The 24,515-nt window shown below is 42.5% G+C and overlaps 1 protein-coding gene across 1 annotated transcript in view; it reads left to right on the top strand.

Annotated features, from left to right (window-relative positions):
• Positions 1-9,525, top strand: part of LOC139539417 (netrin receptor DCC-like) — a 622,169-nt gene extending 612,644 nt beyond the window's left edge. The window contains exon 29 of the mRNA XM_071342360.1: positions 4,595-9,525. Within this exon, the coding sequence (XP_071198461.1) occupies positions 4,595-4,684 (90 nt within the window). The 3' untranslated portion in view covers positions 4,685-9,525. The remainder of the gene's footprint in view (positions 1-4,594) is intronic.
• Positions 9,526-24,515: the final 14,990 nt, after the last annotated feature.

The following is a 24,515-nucleotide window of genomic DNA, read 5'->3' as shown; positions in this document are numbered from 1 at the left end:
TTTTTTCTTTATTTCTACTATTTTAAACATTGTAGAATAATAGTGAAGACATCAACACTATGAAATAACACATATGGAATCATGTAGTAACAAAAAAAAGTGTTAAACAAATCTAAATATATTTTATATTTGAGATTACCGCTTGGCACTCAGACAGGATGTTACTCTACACACAACGAGGCGGTGTGTCCGTTGTGTATGTTGTGTACGTTGTGTCCGGCGTATATGTTGTGTCCGTTGTGTATGTTGTGTCCGTTGTGTATGTTGTGTATGTTGTGTACGTTGTGTCCGGCGTATATGTTGTGTCCGTTGTGTATGTTGTGTATGTTGTGTATGTTGTGTATGTTGTGTATGTTGTGTACGTTGTGTCCGTTATGTATGGTGTGTCCGCTGTGGCTGTTGTGTATGTTGTGTATGTTGTGTACGTTGTGTCCGTTATGTATGGTGTGTCCGCTGTGGCTGTTGTGTATGTTGTGTATGTTGTGGCTGTTGTGTATGTTGTGTCCGTTGTGTCCGTCTTGTTCTGATGAATAGGGAGCAACAGCCAAAACACCATGAAAGGAGCATGGAGAATATAAGACAGCAGCGGAACAGTGAGAATTGTGGGACAACCCCCCCCCACACACACACACACACACACGCACAGAGTGTGAATTATAAAACACAGCACAGTGCAGGCAAAGAATCGTGCCATTAAATATTCATATCTCAATAACAATAACACAGAGAAAGCATCAGTGCAGTCATGGATTGGAGTTAGGAGAAGCATTAGGCAGCCCCATAACACTTTATAGGACCCGCTAAAGTAATGAGAAATGCAAGAGAAAGGAGGGAGATGTCGAGGAGAGGGAGGGATGAGAGGAGGAAAGAGAGAGAGAGATGAGGAGGAGAGGGGGAGAAGAGAGGAGGAAAGAGAGAGAGAGAGATGAGGAGGAGAGGGGGAGAAGAGAGGAGGAAAGAGAGAGAGAGAGATGAGGAGGAGAGGGGGAGAAGAGAGAGAGAGAGGAGGAGGAGAGGGGGAGAAGAGAGGAGGAGGAGAGGGGGAGAAGAGATTGCTGCTGCCTCGAAAGGTCAGCATCTTTCTATCCATCCCACATATCTTTGTAATTGATCCTTTTTCATCAGTGGGAGTCTCTCCAAATAGGCTGGCATCGATCACACACTTTACATGCTCATCTTTTCTCCCCGCCAAGCACTAAGATGCTTAGGGGTGTGTGTATGTTTTTCTCTTTTATCAGAGTGGTATGGAACAACCCTCCTCCTCCGCAGCAGCAGCAGAAAATAGAACATTAACCTGGATTTAAATTATCCCCCACGGACTTAAATTATCCCCACGGACTTAAATTATCCCCCACGGACTTACATTATCCCCAATGACTTACATTATCCCCAATGACTTACATTATCCCCAATGACTTACATTATCCCCCACTGGCTTACATTATCTCCCAAGGACTTACATTATCCCCACGGACTTACATTATCCCCCACTGGCTTACATTATCCCCCACTGGCTTACATTATCCCCCACGGACTTACATTATCCCCACGGACTTTCATTATCCCTCCAAAAAAGGGGAATGGACAGAGGCCCAGTAGCTTAACTGTAATGTAAATAATAATGTTGAGGAAAAGTTGGACACACACACACACACACACACACAGACAAACACACACAGACAAACACACACCCACACACACACACACACACACACACAGACAAACACACACCCACACACACACACACACACACACACAGTACATGCGCACACACACACACACACACCGATAGTTGTAAATCAGTGCTGTGTTACCAGAGCTTCATCAGCTAGTAATAAGGGAGATGGTTATTTCATGATGGTGCCCGACCTCAATTAGTAAAACAAAGGGTAATCTAGGAATCATTTATTAAGATTTAAAGGGTAATCTAGGAATCATTTAGTAAGATTTAAAGGGTAATCTAGGAATCATTTAGTAAGATGTAAAGGGTCATCTAGGAATCATTTAGTAAGAATTAAAGGGTAATCTAGGATTAATTTAGTAAGATTTAAAGGGTAATCTAGGATTCATTTAGTAAGATTTAAAGTGTAATCTAGGAATCATTTAGTAAGATTTAAAGGGTATTCTAGGATTCATTTAGTAAGATTTAAAGGGTAATCTAGGATTCATTTAGTAAGATTTAAAGGGTAATCTAGGATTCATTTAGTAAGACTTAAAGGGTAATCTAGGAATCATTTAGTAAGATTTAAAGGGTAATCTAGGATTCATTTAGTAAAACAAAGGGTAATCTAGGATTCATTTAGTAAGACTTAAAGGGTAATCTAGGATTCATTTAGTAAGATTTAAAGGATAATCTAGGATTCATTTAGTAAGATTTAAAGGGTAATCTAGGATTAATTTAGTAAGATTTAAAGGGTAATCTAGGATTCATTTAGTAAGACTTAAAGGGTAATCTAGGAATCATTTAGTAAGATTTAAAGGGTAATCTAGGATTCATTTAGTAAAACAAAGGCTAATCTAGGATTCATTTAGTAAGATTTAAAGGGTAATCTAGGATTCATTTAGTAAGATTTAAAGGGTAATCTATGATTCATTTAGTAAGACGTATTAAACTGTCTGATTAACATCGTGGAGGTGATGAAAGCATGTGCTTTTATTTTATAAACTCTCTGAAGCATGTCTGTGTACCTTCAGTTTACCATCACAGGGGTTCCGCGCAGGGTCTGCTTTAAAAAGAAAAAAACACATTTATCTTTAAAAGGATCACAACAAGGACATAGATCTTCCATCAAACGTTTAACAAAATGAATGAGGGACCAGTTTAGCACTTTAGCTGTCAGACTGGAGGTCACAGATGGAGAGAGAGAGAGAGAGAGAGAGAGAGAGAGAGAGAGAGAGAGAGAGAGAGAGAGAGAGAGAGAGAGAGAGAGAGAGAGAGAGAGAGAGAGAGAGAGAGAGAGAGAGAGAGAGAGAGAGAGAGAGAGAGAGAGAGAGAGAGAGAGAGAGAGAGAGAGAGAGAGAGAGAGACAGAGAGAGAAAGAGAGAGAGGAAGCTTTCTGACTGGAGGTTACAGCTAGACAGAGAGAGAAAGAGAGAGAAAGAGAGAGAGGACGCTTTCTGACTGGAGGTTACAGCTAGACAGAGAGAGAAAGAGAGAGAAAGAGAGAGAGGAAGCTTTCTGACTGGAGGTTACAGCGAGACAGAGAGAGAAAGAGAGAGAAAGAGAGAGAGGAAGCTTTCTGACTGGAGGTTACAGCTAGACAGAGAGAGGAAAGTAACCAGATGCAGAATGTCAACAAACACACACCACACTGTGGGAGAATCACAACGGTGAATCACTCGTCGTTCCACTGCTAAGCCAATGCTTAAGCTAATAACAGCAGTGATATTGATGCTCTTTACCTGGAAGCTATACACACTTTTGATCGCAGTTCAATGAAACGATATAAAGACCCAAGTACTGTATGATCACGCCAATATAAAGTACTGTATGATCACACCAATATAAAGTACTGTATGATCACGCCAATATAAAGTACTGTATGATCACGCCAATATAAAGTACTGTATGATCACACCAATATAAAGTACTGTATGATCACGCCAATATAAAGTACTGTATGATCACGGCAATATAAAGTACTGTATGATCACACCAATATAAAGTACTGTATGATCACGCCAATATAAAGTACTGTATGATCACGGCAATATAAAGTACTGTATGATCACACCAATATAAAGTACTGTATGATCACACCAATATAAAGTACTGTATGATCACACCAATATAAAGTACTGTATGATCACACCAATATAAAGTACTGTATGATCACGGCAATATAAAGTACTGTATGATCACGGCAATATAAAGTACTGTATGATCACGCCAATATAAAGTACTGTATGATCACGCCAATATAAAGTACTGTATGATCACGCCAATATAAAGTACTGTATGATCACACCAATATAAAGTACTGTATGTATCACACCAATATAAAGTACTGTATGATCACACCAATATAAAGTACTGTATGTATGTGGTCAGATTTTCCGAAAGGAGGGCGGGGGAGAGCTTTGTATGCGTCGCGGAAGTTAGAGTAACAATGATCCAGGGTTTTACCAGCCCGGGTCGCGCATTCGATATGGTGATAAAATTTAGGGAGCCTTGTTTTCAGATTAGCCTTGTTAAAATCCCCAGCTACAATAAATGCTGCCTCAGGATATGTGGTTTCCAGTTTACATAGAGTCCAATGAAGTCCGTTCAGGGCCGTCGATGTGTGTGCTTGGGGGGGGGGGGGGGGGATATACACGAATGTGATGATAATCGAAGAGAATTCTCTTGGTAGATAATGCGGTCGGCATTTGATTGTAATATATAAAGTACTGTATGACCATACCGATATATGGGTACTGTATGTATCCTCCGCTTTTGGTATGGTGTGCATTTTAGGACAAACTCAAGAAGGGTTGCCGATTGCCTCAAGGAGGTATGAGGCTGAGGATGTCCTAAAATCTACACCGTACATTCTTCTGGATAATGACCCTCTTTGACTTTGTGTGACAGAGGACTTTTGTTTTTATCTTCTAGGTTTACGAACAGGACGACTTGAGTGAACAGATGGCAAGCCTAGAGGGACTCATGAAGCAACTCAACGCCATCACTGGCTCTGCCTTTTAACCCCGACAGCCCTGGCAGAGAGTCCCACCCAGACAGTCCGTCAGACCTACACAGCAGCAGCACAGACAGATAGCAGTACCACAGTATTACACCATAGGGCAGGGCACAGAGAGAGGGGGGGGTATGGTGTCAGAACCTCAGAAACACAGATACCTTTCAAGCCCCCCTCCCCCAAATACTGTAACCAACCCTTCTGACATGTTACCCTATAATACTGTAACCAGTAACAGACCTCTCTGTACCCCTATAAATACTGAAACCAGCCCCCCTAACAGACCTCTCTGTAATTCCAAAACAACAAGACTAACGATTAAGGAGAATCTAAAAGATAAAGAAATTAATTTCCATGTTTTCCCTAGTGTTGATTTCCTTTTAAAACATCACCTTTTGAGTTTTCATTTATCAATGTTAATTTTGGAGGGTTTCCTTGTGCGTTACTGGTGTATTGGATTGAACTTTGAACTGAAGGCACAAGTGTTGCAGCTGGGTCTATAGTATTAAACCTTAGGATTGTTTATTATCTCCAGACACCAATGTTTCCCTGGACCCCTCGTTCACCGTTTCCCTGGACCCCTCGTTCACCAACGTTTCCCTGGACCCCTCGTTCGCCAACGTTTCCCTGGACCCCTCGTTCACCAACATTTCTCTGGACCCTCGTTGCCTGGTGATGTTGTGAGACAACATGGGAGGTCTCACAGTAACCACACCCTTACGGTGTTGGAATGAAACGTACACCAACTCCTTGTGAACCTGAGGCTGTCCAAATATGGACACCGTACACACTCTCCCTCTTCTCTTTCCTAAAACAGTGACACAGTCAGTGACCATAGCCTAGAACGTTCTACGGGCTGTGAGGAACACTGGTTAGACCCAGGTACTGGATCATCTCAATACGGACTCGACAGAGCCAACTTCAGACTCTGGAAAGTTCTGGATCCTTGTTCGGGTCCATCTCTGTTGCTGCTCGTCAACTGAACGTCTGCTCCTGGTTATGTTGCTACCCTAATCACAACTACAGACAGCTGTTTGGTTTTGTTTGTTTGCCAAAACGTAGCTTTGAAATCATTAGAACAACATCAAGATATATAACCACACGCTCCAGTCAATGTATGAATGGTCTTTGAACGTACTGGGAATCAAGCAGGTATCAAGTGGTATTACAGGAGTTGGAAGGCTTTTGTATGAATATATGATATTTACTCTGGACAATCCATTGTTTTGGTTAAAACCACCTTATTCACCATCCCAACATACAGCGTCTTGTGCATTAAAACCCTGAGAGATATTTTGTTGTTGTTGTTGATGACGGTGGCGTTGATGCTATTGACGAGTCGTCATTTCAACAGTTAAGGTTTTTCATGAGACAGACACATGTACCTCAGTTTATGTAAGGTTGACTGACTAACACATGTGGTTCACCCAGGGGTTTTGTTTTGGTCATTTTTATATGATAAACGATGCATATTATTCCATATAGTATATATTTACATCAGCAGTTCTGTCAAAGCTGCATTACAACTATTTTTTAAACCAATTGATTAAAACCCTACTGGCTTCTAATCTAGTTTTACATTATGGGGCTGCATGGGCTGCTATGCATCACTGACGATAGATACTGTACATAACCTGAAGCCTTTTAACAAAACATGGCATCACTATGTACCACTTAAGTGATAAATGAATCATTAATCGCCATGGAAATAGGACATCAATATTCTCATGTTTGAATCTGGTAACCCAAGGTAACTGTGCTCCCTTTTTCATTTGCAAGCCTCTATTTCCCCCCCCCCCCCCCTCTGAAGATGGATTGTCCCAGAGAGATAAAGGGTTAGCTACATTATCATTCAGAACGTGTTTAGATTAGAACGCAGGAGATAAAGGGTTAGCTACATTGTCATTCAGAACATGTTTAGATTAGAACGCAGGAGATAAAGGGTTAGCTACATTGTCATTCAGAACGTGTTTAGATTAGAACGCAGGAGATAAAGGGTTAGCTACATTGTCATTCAGAACATGTTTATATTAGAACGCAGGAGATAAAGGGTTAGCTACATTGTCATTCAGAACGTGTTTAGATTAGAACGCAGGAGATAAAGGGTTAGCTACATTGTCATTCAGAACGTGTTTAGATTAGAACGCAGGAGATTAAGGGTTAGCTACATTATCATTCAGAACATGTTTAGATTAGAACGCAGGAGATAAAGGGTTAGCTACATTGTCATTCAGAACGTGTTTAGATTAGAACGCAGGAGATAAAGGGTTAGCTACATTGTCATTCAGAACATGTTTAGATTAGAACGCAGGAGATAAAGGGTTAGCTACATTGTCATTCAGAACGTGTTTAGATTAGAACGCAGGAGATAAAGGGTTAGCTACATTGTCATTCAGAACATGTTTAGATTAGAACGCAGGAGATTAAGGGTTAGCTACATTATCATTCAGAACATGTTTAGATTAGAACGCAGGAGATAAAGGGTTAGCTACATTGTCATTCAGAACATGTTTAGATTAGAACGCAGGAGATAAAGGGTTAGCTACATTGTCATTCAGAACGTGTTTAGATTAGAACGCAGGAGATAAAGGGTTAGCTACATTGTCATTCAGAACATGTTTAGATTAGAACGCAGGAGATTAAGGGTTAGCTACATTATCATTCAGAACATGTTTAGATTAGAACGCAGGAGATAAAGGGTTGAATTCATTATACTGTATCAAATGTTAGGATTCATATTAGGACACCGACTTGAAATAGTAACAATGCTAAATATGGTATTGATGTCTGTGCCAGTGAGACATTCAAATGGTTTAGTCTAGAGGGAAAGAAAAGTCACAGATCAGACGGCTCATCACAAAACAATCTCTTTATTCCCTCACAACAAACTGTCAAGTGTGCTCTCGTTCTACGTTGTACCATTTGGGGTTTTCTTTGGAGTTTTTCTCTGTTTGCCCATAAAGGAAGATTACACACAACAACAACAAAAAAACTAGTTTCCAAGATCTAGAACGTTTCCAAGATCTAGAACATTGAAACTCCAGAACATGTCACAGTATGATGCGTTTAGGACACGTTCTGGATTTTAAAGTTACACATCTTGGAAACTTGATTGCTGACCTGCAAAACATTTTTTAGGATTGTTTCAATAGTGGACTAATGAAACACAACATTGTTTTTTGAGTGGTATTTTCTTTTAAGACTTTTTAATTTATTTTATTTTTTAATTTGTTGAGAAAAAATCGAGACGTTCTATGTGCCTATACTTTTGTTTTTCCGTTCGTAGTTTTTCTCTTCGTCGGTCACTTTATTTGTTTGGAGATCTGTATGAAAATATGAAACATGATTTTTATTTTCTCCTCGCCTCGCCCTAAGTGCACGGTAACAAATGAGCTATGAAGTTCTGTCGACATAGTCTCCTCTCTTCTGAACGACAGACAGGCCACAGACCACGGCTCTATATTTTCTTGTATGCTGTACATGTGTATTACCATGGAGAAAGGACCGCTGAAGCAAGACAACATGAAAAATAGGTTGTCAGTCCCAAATGGAATCCTATTCCCTATTTCGTGCCCTACTTTTAACTCAAGCCCTATGGACTTTGGTCAAAAGTAGTGCACTATATAGGGAATAGGGTGGCCATGGTTTTGTTCTTCTTCTATTGTACAGTTCCATAGAGCAAGTGAAGGACAAATTGCTAGTTAACTCATTGACTGTGGGTGGGTGTGGGGAGGGGAGGGTACTTTTTACGATCAAATGTAATATATTATTTAGAGCGTACCTTACTATTATTTATGAAGAACAATGAGATCATTCTGGACATGTAGTTTAGTAGTAGGGGGAAAAAACGACATTTGGAAAATCCATTCAATATCTCATTCTCAATACTGTTAGGAAGGTGTCCATCCCATTTAATACCCTCTTCCTGTTGTCATTCTCCCATCAGCCACTTCATGATTGCAGTATCAATATTAGGACAGACTCGGAGTCACAAGCAGTTAGTCCTAATTTGGATACCGTACAGGATAGCACGTTCTCTCAGAAAAGGAAGTCACCCAAATATCTGGATATTTGAATAACAAGTGCATTTGATAACCTGTTATGGATGATAGGCTATAGGTTTTAACCTGTTATGGATGATAGGCTATAGGTTATAACCTGTTATGGATTATAGGCTATAGGTTAAAAACTGTTATGGATGATAGGCTATAGGTTATAACATGTTATAGATGATAGGTTATAGGTTATAACCTGTTATGGATTATAGGCTATAGGTTATAACCTGTTATGGATGATACGCTATAGGTTATAACCTGTTATGGATTATAGGCTATAGGTTATAACAAGTTATGGATGATAGGCTATAGGTTATAACAAGTTATGGATTATAGGCTATAGGTTATAACCTGTTATGGATTATAGGCTATAGGTTATAACAAGAAAGGATCACACTCTTTTCACTAACAAAACTATGATGACTGTTGAGAAGGTGAAATATCCAGAAAGAAGTCCTAACTATATGTTCTTTGAATTCATACTTAAAAATTGTCCCAATTTTTTTTTATTTTATTGTTAACCAAATTAGATTTAGTGATTTCAATATTAAAAGTGTACATTTTGTTCATTTAAAGTGAAGAAGGGAATAAAGACATGATTGCGTACCTTATTATTATAAAGAGTAAGAAACATCTTCTTTCTTGTCTGTTTCTACCCACAACGTTGTATACAATTGCTGGTTTTGTAATGCGCTGTAGAGCACGCAGTTCCACTGTTCCTTTTTTTAATAGAAACGGTATTTCAATGGTGTATTCTTTTTGTTTGATAAATAAAGTTTTGATACAAAATGCAACTTGCCATTACGTTGAGTCTATCTGTAGGTATAATGAAGACTGTGTGAAAACCTCCTGAAGCAAAAGCCAAGTCGTCACATCCCTAAACAGACTAGGACAGCGTCCCAAATGGCACCCTATTCCCTATATAGTGCACTACTTTAGACCAGAGCCCTACAGGCCCTGGTCAAAAGTAGTGCACTATATAGGGAATAGGGTGCCATTTAAGATGCAAGCCTGAGTGAAAACCTCCTGAGGCAAGTCGAGCCCTGTCTTCTCTTGAACAGACTACTAGAAGGTGACTGGCATCTTCCATATGTTAGCTGCCACCCCGATGAAGGGTGAAGATGGATTAACAGAGCAAGACGTAATCAAGACACGTGGAAGAAAATTCTCATAAAAAAAAAAAAAATTAAACATGGATGACATGAAGTCCTCTGAATATCACAACAACAACAAAAGAAGAAAAGTGTTTGTCGTAGCTGTAAAATGCAACATGGGGCCTAGATTCAATCAGATCGAGCGTTACCCGGTGAGAGCCAACACCTGCATAGCTGACGTTTTGGCGGTGTCAGAGGTGTAACTGCGTTGGGAGCTGTCAAAGTCGTGACATCGCCATAACAACCGCGATGTGGGTGTCAGCTAGCGCGGAGCTGATAGAATATTAGAATATGTAACAAATAGTGACATTCAACCACTTAAGTTACAGTGCATTTGGAAAGTATTTAGAGCGTATTTGACTGTTTCCACATTTTGTTAAATTACAGCCTTATTCTATTATGGATTAAAACATTTTTTTTTTTTAGCTCATCAGTCTATACAATAACCCATAATGACATCACTATAACCCATAATGACATCACAATAACCCATAATGACAAAGCAAAAAAATGTTAGAAATTTTTGCAAATGTAAAAAAATAATATTAAATATGACATTTACATAAGTATTCAGACCCTTTACTCAGTACTTTGTTGAAGCACCTTTGGTAGCGATTACAGCCTTAAGTCTTCTTGGTATATGCTACAATAGATGCTACAAGCTTGGCACACCTGTATTTGGGGAGGTTCTCCCATTTTTCTCTGCAGATCCTCTCAAGGTCTGTCAGGTTGGATGGAGAGAGTTGCTGCACAGCTATTTTCAGGTCTCTCCAGAGATGTTTGATCGGGTTAAAATCCAGCCTCTGGCGAGCCACTCAAGGACGTTCAGAGACTTGTCCCGAAATCACACCTGCGTTGTCTTGGCTGTGTGTTTAGGGTTGTTGTCCTGCTGGAAGGTGAACCTTCACCCCAGTCTGAGGTCCTGAGCTCTCTGGAGCAGGTTTTCATCAAGGATTTCTCTGTACTTTGCTCTGTTCATCTTTCCCTCTATCCTGACTAGTCTCCCAGTCCCTGCAGCTGAAAAAGATCCCCAAACCATCATGATGCTGCCACCACCATGCTTCACCGTAGGGATGGTGCCAGGTTTCCTCCAGATGTGACGCTTGGCATTCAAGCCAAAGAGTTCAATCTTGGTTTCATCAGACCAGAGAATCTTGTCTGTGCCTCAACACAATCCTGTCTCCGACTGATTCGGACAATTCCTTCAACCTCATGGCTTTGGTTTTTGCTCTGACATGCACTGTCAACTGTGGGACCTTAAATAGACAGTTGTGTGCCTTTTCAAATCATGTCCAATCAATAGAATCTATCACAGGTGGACTCCAATCAAGTTGTAGAAACATCTCAAGGATGATCAATGGAAACAGGATGCACCTGAGCTCAATTTAGAGTCTCACAGCGAAGGGTCTAAATACTTATGTAAATAAGGTATTCCTGCTTATAATTTTTTATAAATACGCAAACATTTCTAAAAACCTGTTTCCGCTTTGTCATTATGGGGTACTTTGTGTAAAATATAAATATATAATCCATTTTAGAATAAGGCTGTAACGTAACAAAATGTGGATCAAATCAAGGGGTCTGAGTACTTTCCGAAGGTGCTGTGTGTGTCACTCAAGTTGACATATGCACGTAACAACAAAATCTATTATGTTACCTAACATACATAACATTGTTGTTATAAAAAAAAAAAATATTTAACCTTTATTTAACGTTTACTTAACCTTTATTTAACTAGGCAAGTCAGTTAAGAACAAATTCTTATTTACCATGACAGCCTACAATACTGCTTACATTAAAGTGATGGACGGTATGTCATATATAATGTTTTCATTCTCCAGTCACCCTGTTTATAGAGGTGGGGTCTGGGTTAAGGGATAGGCTAGGGTCTGGGTTAAGGGATGGGCTAGGGTTAAGGGATAGGCTAGGGTCTGGGTTAAGGGATAGGCTAGGGTCTGGGTTAAGGGATAGGCTAGGGTTAAGGGATAGGCTAGGGTCTGAGTTAAGGGATAGGCTAGGGTTAAGGGATAGGCTAGGGTCTGAGTTAAGGGATAGGCTAGGGTCTGGGTTAAGGGATAGGCTAGGGTCTGGGGTAAGGGACAGGCTAGGGTTAAGGGATAGGCTAGGGTCTGGGTTAAGGGATAGGCTAGGGTCTGGGTTAGGGGATAGGCTAGGGTCTGGGTTAAGGGATAGGCTAGGGTCTGGGTTAATGGATAGGCTAGGGTCTGGGTTAAGGGATAGGCTAGGGTCTGGGTTAAGGGATAGGCTAGGGTCTGGGTTAAGGGATAGGCTAGGGTCTGGGTTAAGGGATAGGCTAGGGTCTGGGTTAAGGGATAGGCTAGGGTCTGGGTTAAGGGATAGGCTAGGGTTAAGGGATAGGCTAGGGTCTGAGTTAAGGGATAGGCTAGGTTGTAAGTCGCTCTGGATAAGAGCGTCTGCTAAATGACTTAAATGTAAATGTAAATGTTAAGGGATAGGCTAGGGTCTGAGTTAAGGGATAGGCTAGGGTCTGGGTTAAGGGATAGGCTAGGGTCTGGGGTAAGGGACAGGCTAGGGTTAAGGGATAGGCTAGGGTCTGGGTTAAGGGATAGGCTAGGGTCTGGGTTAGGGGATAGGCTAGGGTCTGGGTTAAGGGATAGGCTAGGGTCTGGGTTAATGGATAGGCTAGGGTCTGGGTTAAGGGATAGGCTAGGGTCTGGGTTAAGGGATAGGCTAGGGTCTGGGTTAAGGGATAGGCTAGGGTCTGGGTTAAGGGATAGGCTAGGGTCTGGGTTAAGGGATAGGCTAGGGTCTGGGTTAAGGGATAGGCTAGGGTCTGGGTTAAGGGATAGGCTAGGGTTAAGGGATAGGCTAGGGTCTGAGTTAAGGGATAGGCTAGGGTTAAGGGATAGGCTAGGGTCTGAGTTAAGGGATAGGCTAGGGTCTGGGTTAAGGGATAGGCTAGGGTCTGGGGTAAGGGACAGGCTAGGGTTAAGGGATAGGCTAGGGTCTGGGTTAAGGGATAGGCTAGGGTCTGGGTTAGGGGATAGGCTAGGGTCTGGGTTAAGGGATAGGCTAGGGTCTGGGTTAATGGATAGGCTAGGGTCTGGGTTAAGGGATAGGCTAGGGTCTGGGTTAAGGGATAGGCTAGGGTCTGGGTTAAGGGATAGGCTAGGGTCTGGGTTAAGGGATAGGCTAGGGTCTGGGTTAAGGGATAGGCTAGGGTCTGGGTTAAGGGATAGGCTAGGGTCTGGGTTAAGGGATAGGCTAGGGTCTGGGTTAATGGATAGGCTAGGGTCTGGGTTAAGGGATAGGCTAGGGTCTGGGTTAAGGGATAGGCTAGGGTCTGGGTTAAGGGATAGGCTGGTCCCGTGTAGCTTAGTTGGTAGAGTGCAACACCAGGGTTGTGGGTTCAATTCCCACGGGGGAAAAGGAGAAGAAACAAAAGCATGAAATTGTATGCATGCACCCACTACTGTAAGTTGCTCTGGATAAGAGCATCTGGTAAAATACTAAAATGTAAATGCTAGGGTTAAGGGACAGGCTAGATGAAGGTACAGCATATTTCTGGTAAACTGGACTGGTACAGTATAACAGAGTGATGGAGGCAGTTATGAAGGAATATGTCTGACTAGCTGGATAACAGAGTGATAAAGGCAGCTATGAAGGAATATGTCTGAATAACAGAGTGATGAAGGCAGCTATGAAGGAATATGTCTGACTAACTGTTCTGATTAATAGGCCACCGTCGCAGCAGAGCGCAAACATATGCTGTGACAGACGCTCCACTGGTGGGGACAGCGAGGGGAGGGGAGACTCGTGAAAATGCCTTATGTTTGTCTTTCATCCATTCCTTCACTCCCTCCTCCATCATTCACCCAGAGGTTGGGACTAAATGACCGACTGAGGATAAGATAGAGTGAAGGCCTCGCTAGAGATGGACAGGAGGGCTACAGTTACACCAACAGTTTGATTAGCCAACAGTAAGCTTAGCTTAGCTTCCTGGAGAGTGTTTAGCTCACTGACTGAGCATTAGATAGACTGAATGCCTGGCGACAGAGGAGAGCTTTAGCCAACATAGTTACCTTAGCTTACGAGAGAGCTAAATGCATACTTTAGCTTAGCCAAGTTAGCCAAAAGTTAGGACTAACTGAACATTAGATAAAGGCAACAGTTAGCTAACATTTAGCCAACAGTTAGTTTAGCTAACATTTAGCCAACAGTTAGTTTAGCTAACATTTAGCCAACAATTAGCTTAGCTAATATTTAACCAATAGTTGTCTTAGCTAACATTTAGCCAACAGTTAGTTTAGCTAACATTTAGCCAACAGTTAGTTTAGCTAACATTTAGCCAACAATTAGCTTTGCTAATATTTAACCAATAGTTATCTTAGCTAACATTTAGCCAACAGTTAGTTTAGCTAACATTTAGCCAACAGTTAGTTTAGCTAACATTTAGCCAACAATTAGCTTAGCTAATATTTAACCAACCTTAGCTAACATTTAGCCAACAGTTTGCTTAGCTTAGCTTCCAGGGACCACTAACACCAACACAACAGGTGGCACTCCATTGCATGGTCCTTCAAGACAGATAGGAAGTTGTCATGTGTGAGCACATCACATGATGAATTATAATACCTTTACAATTTAACTAAATAATCCCAAAGGTCAAAATATATCAGAAATGCAAAACTAGACCAAAGCATTTATCACTGACTTACAGTGGCAAGAAAAAGTATGGAATTACCTGGATTTCTGCATCAATTGGTCATCAAATTTGATCTGATCATCTAAGTCACAACAATAGACAAACACACTCTGCTTAAACTAATAACACACAAATTATTGTATTTTTCTTGTTTATATTGAATACATCATTGAAACATTCACAGTGTAGTTTGGAAAAAGTATGTGAACCCCTAGGCTAATGACTCCAAAAGCTAATTGAAGTCAGGAGTCCGCTAACCTGCAGTCCAATCAGTGAGAGGAGATTGGAGATGTTGGTTAGACCTGCCCTGCCCTATAAAAAAAAACTCTGACAAAATTTGAGTTTGCTATTCACAAGAAGCATTGCCTGATGTGAACCATGCCTCGAAGAAAAGAGATCTCAAAAGACCTAAGATTAAGAATTGTTGACTTGCATAAAGCTGGAAAGGGTTACAAAAGTATCTCTAAAAGCCTTAATGTTCATCAGTCCACGCTAAGACAAATTTTCTATAAATGGAGAATAAATGGGCGTCCTGCAAATATGACTGCAAGAGCACAGCGCAGAATGCTCAATGAGGTTAAGAAAAATTTGTGTCAGACTTACAAAAATCTCTGGAACATGCTAACATCTCTGTTGACGAGTCTACGATACATAAAACACTAAACAAGAATGGTGTTCATGGGAGGACACCACGGAATAAGCCACTGCTGTCCAAAAAAAACATTGCTCCACCTCTGAAGTTTGCAAAAGAACACCTGGATGTTCCACAGCGCTACTGGCAAAATATTCTGTGGACAGATGATATTACTATGTGTGGAGAAAAAAAGGCACAGCACACCAACATCAAAACCTCATCCCAACTGTAAAGTATGGTGGAGGGAGCATCATGGTTTGGGGCTGCTTTGCTGCCTCAGGGCCTGGACAGCTTGCTACAGTATCATTGACGGAAAAATAAATTCCCAAGTTTATCAAGACATTTTGCAGGAGAATGATAGGCTATCTGTCCGCCAATTGAAGCTCAACAGAAGCTGGGTGATGTAACAGGGCAACGACCCAAAACACAGAAGTAAATCAACAACAGAATGGCTTCAACAGAAGAAAATATGGCTTCTGGAGTGGCCCAGTCAGAGTCCTGACCTCAACCCGATTGAGATGCAGTGGCATGACCTCAAGAGAGCACTTCACACCAGACATCCCAAGAATATTGCTGAACTGAAGCAGTTTTGTAAAGAGGAACGGTCCAAAATTCCTCCTGACCGTTGTGCAGAAAACTTTTGGGTTGAGGTTATTGCTGCCAAAGGAGGGTCAACCAGTTATTAAATTCACATACTTTTCCCATACTTTTTAAACTTCTTAAATAATTATGTTATCGATTGTTTCACGCTTCTGTGGGGACTGGCTAGCTAGCTAGGGTCGGGTAACTTTTTCAAATGGGTAGAATGTTTATACGTTAGCATAGCGATTTAGCCGCGAGGTAGTTGTCAGTAGCTAGGTTTCGATTTTTTTACCTTTATTTAACTAGGCAAGTCAGTTAAGATCAAATTCTTATTTTCAGGCCTAGGAACAGTGGGTTAACTGCCTTGTTCAGGGGCAGAACAACAGATTTGTACCTTGTCAGCTCGGGGATTTGATCTTGCAACCTTTCGGTTGCTAGTCCAACACTCTCGGTTGCTAGTCCAACGCTCTAACCACTAGACTACACCAGTGGTGTGTTTCCACCAAACTGACTTGTTTCAGATTAGTGCGTGATGATGTAGTGCACACTAAACGTGATGACGTAGTGCACACTAAACGTGATGATGTAGTGCACACTAAATGTGATGACGTAGTGCACACTAAACGTGATGACGTAGTGCACACTAAATGTGATGACGTAGTGCCCACTAAATGTACTTTTATTGCTTATTTCAGAAGAGACATTACAGGCTATCTGAAAGAAAACGATTCATCCTCCCATAGAAACGGGAGGTACTGTAAGGTGGTGAAAAATCTGAAAAATAAAAAAGTATTTAATAAAAATATATTTTTGGGGTTTATTTGTAGTGGGACTGTAATAGTCCTGTGTTAGCTGAGCGATATAGCCGTCTGCAGCACTAGCGCAGGCAAAAATATTTGTCCAGCCAATCCACCCACCCCGTCGGCAAAGGAATATTGCAGCACCTCAACCCCCAAACTACTTCCTATGGTTATGCATCCTCCCCCCTGGCAGGTATCAGACCAAACTACTTCCTGTGGTTATGCATCCTCCCCCCTGGCAGGTATCAGACCAAACTACTTCCTGTGGTTATGCATCCTCCCCCCTGGCAGGTATCAGACCAAACTACTTCCTGTGGTTATGCATCCTCCCCCCTGGCAGGTATCAGACCAAACTACTTCCTGTGGTTATGCATCCTCCCCCCTGGCAGGTATCAGACCAAAACTACTTCCTGTGGTTATGCATCCTCCCCCCTGGCAGGTATCAGACCAAACTACTTCCTGTGGTTATGCATCCTCCCCCCTGGCAGGTATCAGACCAAAACTACTTCCTGTGGTTATGCATCCTCCCCCCTGGCAGGTATCAGACCAAACTACTTCCTGTGGTTATGCATCCTCCCCCCTGGCAAGTATCAGACCAAAACTACTTCCTGTGGTTATGCATCCTCCCCCCTGGCAGGTATCAGACCAAAACTACTTCCTGTGGTTATGCATCCTCCCCCCTGGCAGGTATCAGACCAAAACTACTTCCTGTGGTTATGCATCCTCCCCCCTGGCAGGTATCAGACCAAAACTACTTCCTGTGGTTATGCATCCTCCCCCCTGGCAGGTATCAGACCAAACTACTTCCTGTGGTTATGCATCCTCCCCTGGCAGGTATCAGACTAAACTACTTCCTGTGGTTATGCATCCTCCCCCCTGGCAGGTATCAGACCAAACTACTTCCTGTGGTTATGCATCCTCCCCCCTGGCAGGTATCAGACCAAACTACTTCCTGTGGTTATGCATCCTCCCCCCTGGCAGGTATCAGACCAAACTACTTCTGAAACATCGCATTTTTGGCAGGTTTTTAAAAATAATGTTTATTAATTATGAAATTATGAAAAGTATGAATAACATTCCACCCATCGGGCCACTAGGTCATTTGACTGCAGGAAAGAGATACAATCTGCCATCATTAACACAATGGAAACATCAAATGATTGATTATTAAAATATTGAAATAACATGGGCGAACAAGCAAAAAAATCCAGTGGGCAATGACACAATGTACTACAATAAAGTACATGTTAGGTCTACGTCAGTCTATGTCATGGGAAGACCTGGTCAGTCTATGTCATGGGAAGACCTGGTCAGTCTATGTCATGGGAAGACCTGGTCAGTCTATGTCATGGGAAGACCTGGTCAGTCTATGTCATGGGAAGACCTGGTCAGTCTATGTCATGGAACGAGCTGGTCAGTCTACGTCATGGAAAGACGTGGTCAGTCTATGTCATGGAACGAGCTGTTCAGTCTACGTCATGGAAAGACCTGGTCAGTCTATGTCATGGAAGGACGTGGTCAGTCTATGTCATGGAAAGACCTGGTCAGTCTATGTCATGGAAAGACCTGGTCAGTTTATGTCATGGGAAGACCTGGTCAGTCTACGTCATGGGAAGACCTGGTCAGTTTATGTCATGGGAAGACCTGGTCAGTCTACGTCATGGAAAGACCTGGTCAGTCTACGTCATGGGAAGACCTGGTCAGTTTATGTCATGGGAAGACCTGGTCAGTCTACATCATGGAAAGACCTGGTCAGTCTATGTCATGGAAAGACCTGGTCAGTCTATGTCATGGAAAGACCTGGTCAGTCTATGTCATGGAAAGACCTGGTCAGTCTATGTCATGGAAAGACCTGGTCAGTCTATGTCATGGAAAGACCTGGTCAGTCTATGTCATGGAAAGAGCCTGTTCCTAATGTTTTGTCCACTCAGTTTATTTTGACAAGTATTGATATTTTGAACAGCAACATGCTAATGACACAGTAACCAAGCTACAGTAAATTAACATCTAAAGTGAATTACTACCCGTTTGTAGCATAGACATTAAAACCAGGTTGGTAGATGCAAAGATGCTCTTTAGCTAACCAGCTATCCTGCCCTGTGTAGGTGTCCTAGAAGTATAGATATTAGAAATGTAGAAATATGTATATGTATAAATATAGAAGAACTATAGCTATTAGTAGGCTACAATCCTCAAAAGTCTTTCCATTTTAGCAAACAAATCTCCCACTGACAATGCTAGCTGGCTAGCTAACCAGGATCATTCTATTAGCTTAGCTAACATAGCATTTAATGAAATAATCAATGAGAAAAGATTGGAGCGGAGTGGAGACCGTGTCCAATGGTAGTATACGAGCCTGGTGTCCTACATCCGTTTGTGCTCGTCATTCCAACTCCATTGATGTGACTGGGAAAAGATAGCACAAAACAATGGATTTGTTGAAAGACAGCACAAACAGACGTGGGACTCAGGCTAGTCGTGTACAACATCGATGTTTCATGTGTTGACCTACTTACAGAAACAGATCATCACGCTGTGATGTTGTCCGCATTCCAAATGGCATCCTATTCCCCTTTGTAGGGAGGCAGAACTCTATGGGCTTGGTCAAAAGTAGTGCACTAAATATAGAATAGGGTGCGATTTGAGATGTAGTCCTTGTCATGCTGTGATCTGGGCTTGCTGTAGAACGAACCAACGAGCCAGAGTAATGCCCCAGTCCAGAGTAATGCCCCAGTCCAGTGTAATGCCCCAGTCCAGTGTAATGCCCCAGTCCAGTGTAATGCCCCAGTCCAGTGTAATGCCCCAGTCCAGAGTAATGCCCCAGTCCAGTGTAATGCCCCAGTCCAGTGTAATGCCCCAGTCCAGTGTAATGCCCCAGTCCAGTGTAATGCCCCAGTCCAGTGTAATGCCCCAGTCCAGTGTAATGCCCCAGTCCAGAGTAATGCCCCAGTCCAGTGTAATACCCCAGTCCAGAGTAATGCCCCAGTCCAGAGTAATGCCCCAGTCCAGAGTAATGCCCCAGTCCAGAGTAATGCCCCAGTCCAGAGTAATGCCCCAGTCCAGAGTAATGCCCCAGTCCAGAGTAATGCCCCAGTCCAGAGTAATGCCCCAGTCCAGAGTAATGCCCCAGTCCAGTGTAATGCCCCAGTCCAGAGTAATGCCCCAGTCCAGTGTAATGCCCCAGTCCAGTGTAATGCCCCAGTCCAGTGTAATGCCCCAGTCCAGTGTAATGCCCCAGTCCAGAGTAATGCCCCAGTCCAGTGTAATACCCCAGTCCAGAGTAATGCCCCAGTCGAGAGTAATGCCCCAGTCCAGAGTAATGCCCCAGTCCAGAGTAATGCCCCAGTCCAGAGTAATGCCCCAGTCCAGAGTAATGCCCCAGTCCAGTGTAATACCCCAGTCCAGTGTAATGCCCCAGTCCAGTGTAATGCCCCAGTCCAGTGTAATGCCCCAGTCCAGAGTAATGCCCCAGTCCAGTGTAATACCCCAGTCCAGAGTAATGCCCCAGTCCAGAGTAATGCCCCAGTCCAGAGTAATGCCCCAGTCCAGAGTAATGCCCCAGTCCAGAGTAATGCCCCAGTCCAGAGTAATGCCCCAGTCCAGAGTAATACCCCAGTCCAAGGTAGATTGAGCCAGAGTGAAAGTCCTGCAGCCATGAACATGAACATTGACCTACTGATGGATCATGCAGGGTGGCTGATAGACTCAGGCCTGATGAGGCCAGACAATATCAACCTCATCACTGGGAGATTACAGAGCACCAGTATAAACACTTGTGAAAAAGAGATCTTCTGACCTCAATAAGACTTTCTGGTTTTAAAAACAAAATCCAACCACACGACCAGTAACGTTTTCTTCTGGACCTTTCTGTTTCACCCCTGTACTTAATAAAGACAGAGCACGCGAGATAACAAGCTCAACCACCTTAAAGAGAATTCATACATTTTAGGGCTTAGAATCTAAATCTATAAATATCTACATTATAATTGTTTCATCTGTACAAGTGGAAGACAGAGAGAACTCTTGATTTATAATTCCAGCAGGCGACTTGGAACAGCAAACCAAACTATTTGGATTTATTGTTGACCCTGTTGGCTTGTGTGTAGAGGAGCAGTGGTCAGACTGCCAACATTAAATTAGCCAAAACCATAATTTCCCACAGTGACATTTTCTGTGTGGCTCATAATGTCAGGCCAGTCGCTGAAGCCTCAAATAGCAGCTCTCTCTCTCTCTCTCTCTCTCTCTCTCTCTCTCTCTCTCTCTCTCTCTCTCTCTCTCTCTCTCTCTCTCTCTCTCTCTCTCTCTCTCTTCTCTCTTCTCTCTTCTCTTCTCTCTTTCTCTCTAAAAGCCTAATAGTGGCAGCAAGTCGGAGATGGAGTACTTCTGTGGCTGGTGTACAGTGGGTGGTCTTCTCGTTAAAACCAGACACTCATGGAGAGAAGGGACCCACAAGGCCACCCGGTGGCCTGATCAATGAGAGCCCTGGGTGGGCTAGGACTCCTGCTGGTCTCGGCCCCTGTCTGGATGTCTGGATCTTGCTGGGCTGGGACCTCGAAAGCATTAACTTGGCCCGGAAACACACTGACAGTTCATTTCTCACACAGAGAGAGAGAGAGACAGACAGACTGTCTGAACATAGAGAGAGAGAGACAGACAGACTGTCTGAACATAGAGAGAGAGAGACAGACTGTCTGAACATAGAGAGAGAGAGACAGACAGACTGTCTGAACATAGAGAGAGAGAGAGACAGACTGTCTAAACATAGAGAGAGAGAGACAGACAGACTGTCTGAACATAGAGAGAGAGAGACAGACTGTCTGAACATAGAGAGAGAGAGACAGACAGACTGTCTGAACATAGAGAGAGAGAGACAGACAGACTGTCTAAACAGAGAGAGAGAGAGACTGACAGACTGTCTGAACATAGAGAGAGAGAGACAGACAGACTGTCTGAACATAGAGAGAGAGATAGACAGACAGACTGTCTAAACATAGAGAGAGAGAGACAGACAGACTGTCTAAACAGAGAGAGAGAGAGACTGACAGACTGTCTGAACATAGAGAGAGAGAGACAGACAGACTGTCTGAACATAGAGAGAGAGATAGACAGACAGACTGTCTGAACATAGAGAGAGAGAGACAGACAGACTGTCTGAACATAGATAGAGAGAGAGACAGACAGATTGTCTAAACAGAGAGAGAGAGAGAGACAGACAGACTGTCTAAACAGAGAGAGAGAGACAGACAGACTGTCTGAACATAGATAGAGAGAGAGACAGACAGATTGTCTAAACAGAGAGAGAGAGAGACAGACAGACAGACTGTCTGAACATAGAGAGAGAGAGACAGACTGTCTGAACATAGAGAGAGAGAGACAGACAGACTGTCTGAACATAGAGAGAGAGAGACAGACAGACTGTCTAAACAGAGAGAGAGAGACAGACAGACTGTCTAAACATAGAGAGAGAGACAGACAGACTGTCTGAACAGAGAGAGAGAGACAGACAGACTGTCTGAACATAGAGAGAGAGAGAGACAGACAGACTGTCTGAAAATAGAGAGAGAGAGAGAGACAGACAGACTGTGTGAACATAGAGAGAGAGACAGACAGACTGTCTAAACATAGAGAGAGAGAGAGAGAGAGAGAGAGAGAGAGAGAGAGACAGACAGAGTGAGAGAGAGAGAGAGAGAGAGAGAGAGAGAGAGAGAGAGAGAGAGAGAGAGAGAGAGAGAGAGAGAGAGAGAGAGAGAGAGAGAGAGAGAGAGAGAGAGAGAGAGAGAGAGAGAGAGAGAGAGAGAGAGAGAGAGAGAGTGAGAGACAGACTGTCTGAACATAGAGAGAGAGAGGGAGACAGACTGTCTGAACATAGAGAGAGAGACAGACAGACTGTCTAAACATAGAGAGAGAGAGAGACAGACAGACTGTCTGAACATAGAGAGAGAGACAGACAGACAGACTGTCTAAACATAGAGAGAGAGAGAGAGAGAGAGAGAGAGAGATCTACTGGGTGAAATTCCACAGTGTGCCATCACAGCAGCAAGATTTGTGACCTGTTGCCACAAGAAAAGGGCAACCAGTGAAGAACAAACACCATTGTAAATACAACCCATATTTATGCTTATTTATTTTAACTTGTGTGCTTTAACCATTTGTACATTGTTACAACACTGTATATATATAATATGACATTTGTAATGTCTTTCTTGTTTTGAAACTTCTGTATGTGTAATGTTTACTGTTAATTTGTATTGTTTATTTCACTTTTGTGTATTATCTACCTCACTTGCTTTGGCAATGTTAACACATGTTTCCCATGCCAATAAAGCCCCTTGAATTGAATTGAATTGAATTGAGAGAGAGAGAGAGAGAGAGAGAGAGAGAGAGAGAGAGAGAGAGAGAGAGAGAGAGAGAGAGAGAGAGAGAGAGAGAGAGAGAGAGAGAGAGAGAGAGAGAGAGAGAGAGAGAGAGAGAGAGAGAGAGAGAGACTGTCTGAACATAGAGAGAGAGACAGACAGACTGTCTAAACGTAGAGAGAGAGAGACAGACAGACTGTCTGAACATAGAGAGAGAGACCGACAGACTGTCTAAACAAAGAGAGAGAGAGAGAGAGAGACAGACTGTCTGAACATAGAGAGACAGACAGACTGTCTAAACACAGAGAGAGAGAGACAGACAGACAGACTGTCTAAACAGAGAGAAAGAGAGACAGACAGACTGTCTAAACATATAGAGAGAGAGACAGACAGACAGATTGTCTGAACATAGAGAGAGAGAGACAGACAGACTGTCTAAACAGAGAGAGAGGGAGACAGACAGACTGTCTAAACAGAGAGAGAGAGAGACAGACAGACTGTCTAAACATAGAGAGAGAGACAGACAGACTGTTTAAAACAGAGAGAGAGACAGACAGACTGTCTAAACATGTCTAAACAGAGAGAAAGAGAGACAGACAGACTGTCTAAACATAGAGAGAGAGACAGACAGACTGTCTAAAACAGAGAGAGAGAGAGACTGACAGACTGTCTAAACAGAGAGAGAGAGACAGACAGACTGTCTGAACATAGAGAGAGAGAGACAGACAGACTGTCTAAACAGAGAGAGAGACAGACAGACTGTCTAAACAGAGAGAGAGAGAGAGAGAGACAGACAGACTGTCTGAACAGAGAGAGAGAGAGACAGACAGACTGTCTATACAGAGAGAGAGAGAGAAAGAGAGAGACAGACAGACTGTCTGAACAGAGAGAGAGAGAGACAGACAGACTGTCTAAACAGAGAGAGAGAGAATTGAATTCAATTGAATTGAATTGAATTGAGAGAGAGAGACAGACAGACTATCTAAACAGAGAGAGAGAGACAGACAGACTGTCTGAACAGAGAGAGAGAGAGAGAGACAGACTGTCTGAACAGAGAGAGAGAGAGAGACAGACTGTCTGAACAGAGAGAGAGAGAGAGAGACAGACAGACTGTCTGAACAGAGAGAGAGAGAGACAGACTAAACACCCTGGGGTTAGAGGAGCCCCAGATCACACCCGCACTCAGGCAAACACACACACAAACGCATGCACACACACACAGGCCTAGTAAGCGTGACAACTCTGCCCCCTTTTGGAAACGGCTTTCACATTTCATTCAGCAGAATAGTGGAGCTACACCTCAATTAGATGTATATTTGAACCACAGACCCACTGTAACCACTAGTTACAACCTAATGGAGAAATGAAAGACAACCTAATGTTTACTGCAGTAGATTATGGAGAAATGAATGACAATCTAATGTTTACTGCAGTAGATTATGGAGAAATGAAAGACAATCTAATGTTTACTGCAGTAGATTATGGAGAAATGAAAGACAACCTAATGATTACTGCAGTAGATTATGGAGAAATGAAAGACAACCTAATGTTTACTGCAGTAGATTATGGAGAAA

The sequence above is a fragment of the Salvelinus alpinus genome, chromosome 1 (genome assembly GCF_045679555.1).
Source record: "Salvelinus alpinus chromosome 1, SLU_Salpinus.1, whole genome shotgun sequence".
NCBI lineage: Eukaryota > Metazoa > Chordata > Actinopteri > Salmoniformes > Salmonidae > Salvelinus > Salvelinus alpinus.
This window is presented reverse-complemented; position numbering and strand designations above follow the sequence as displayed.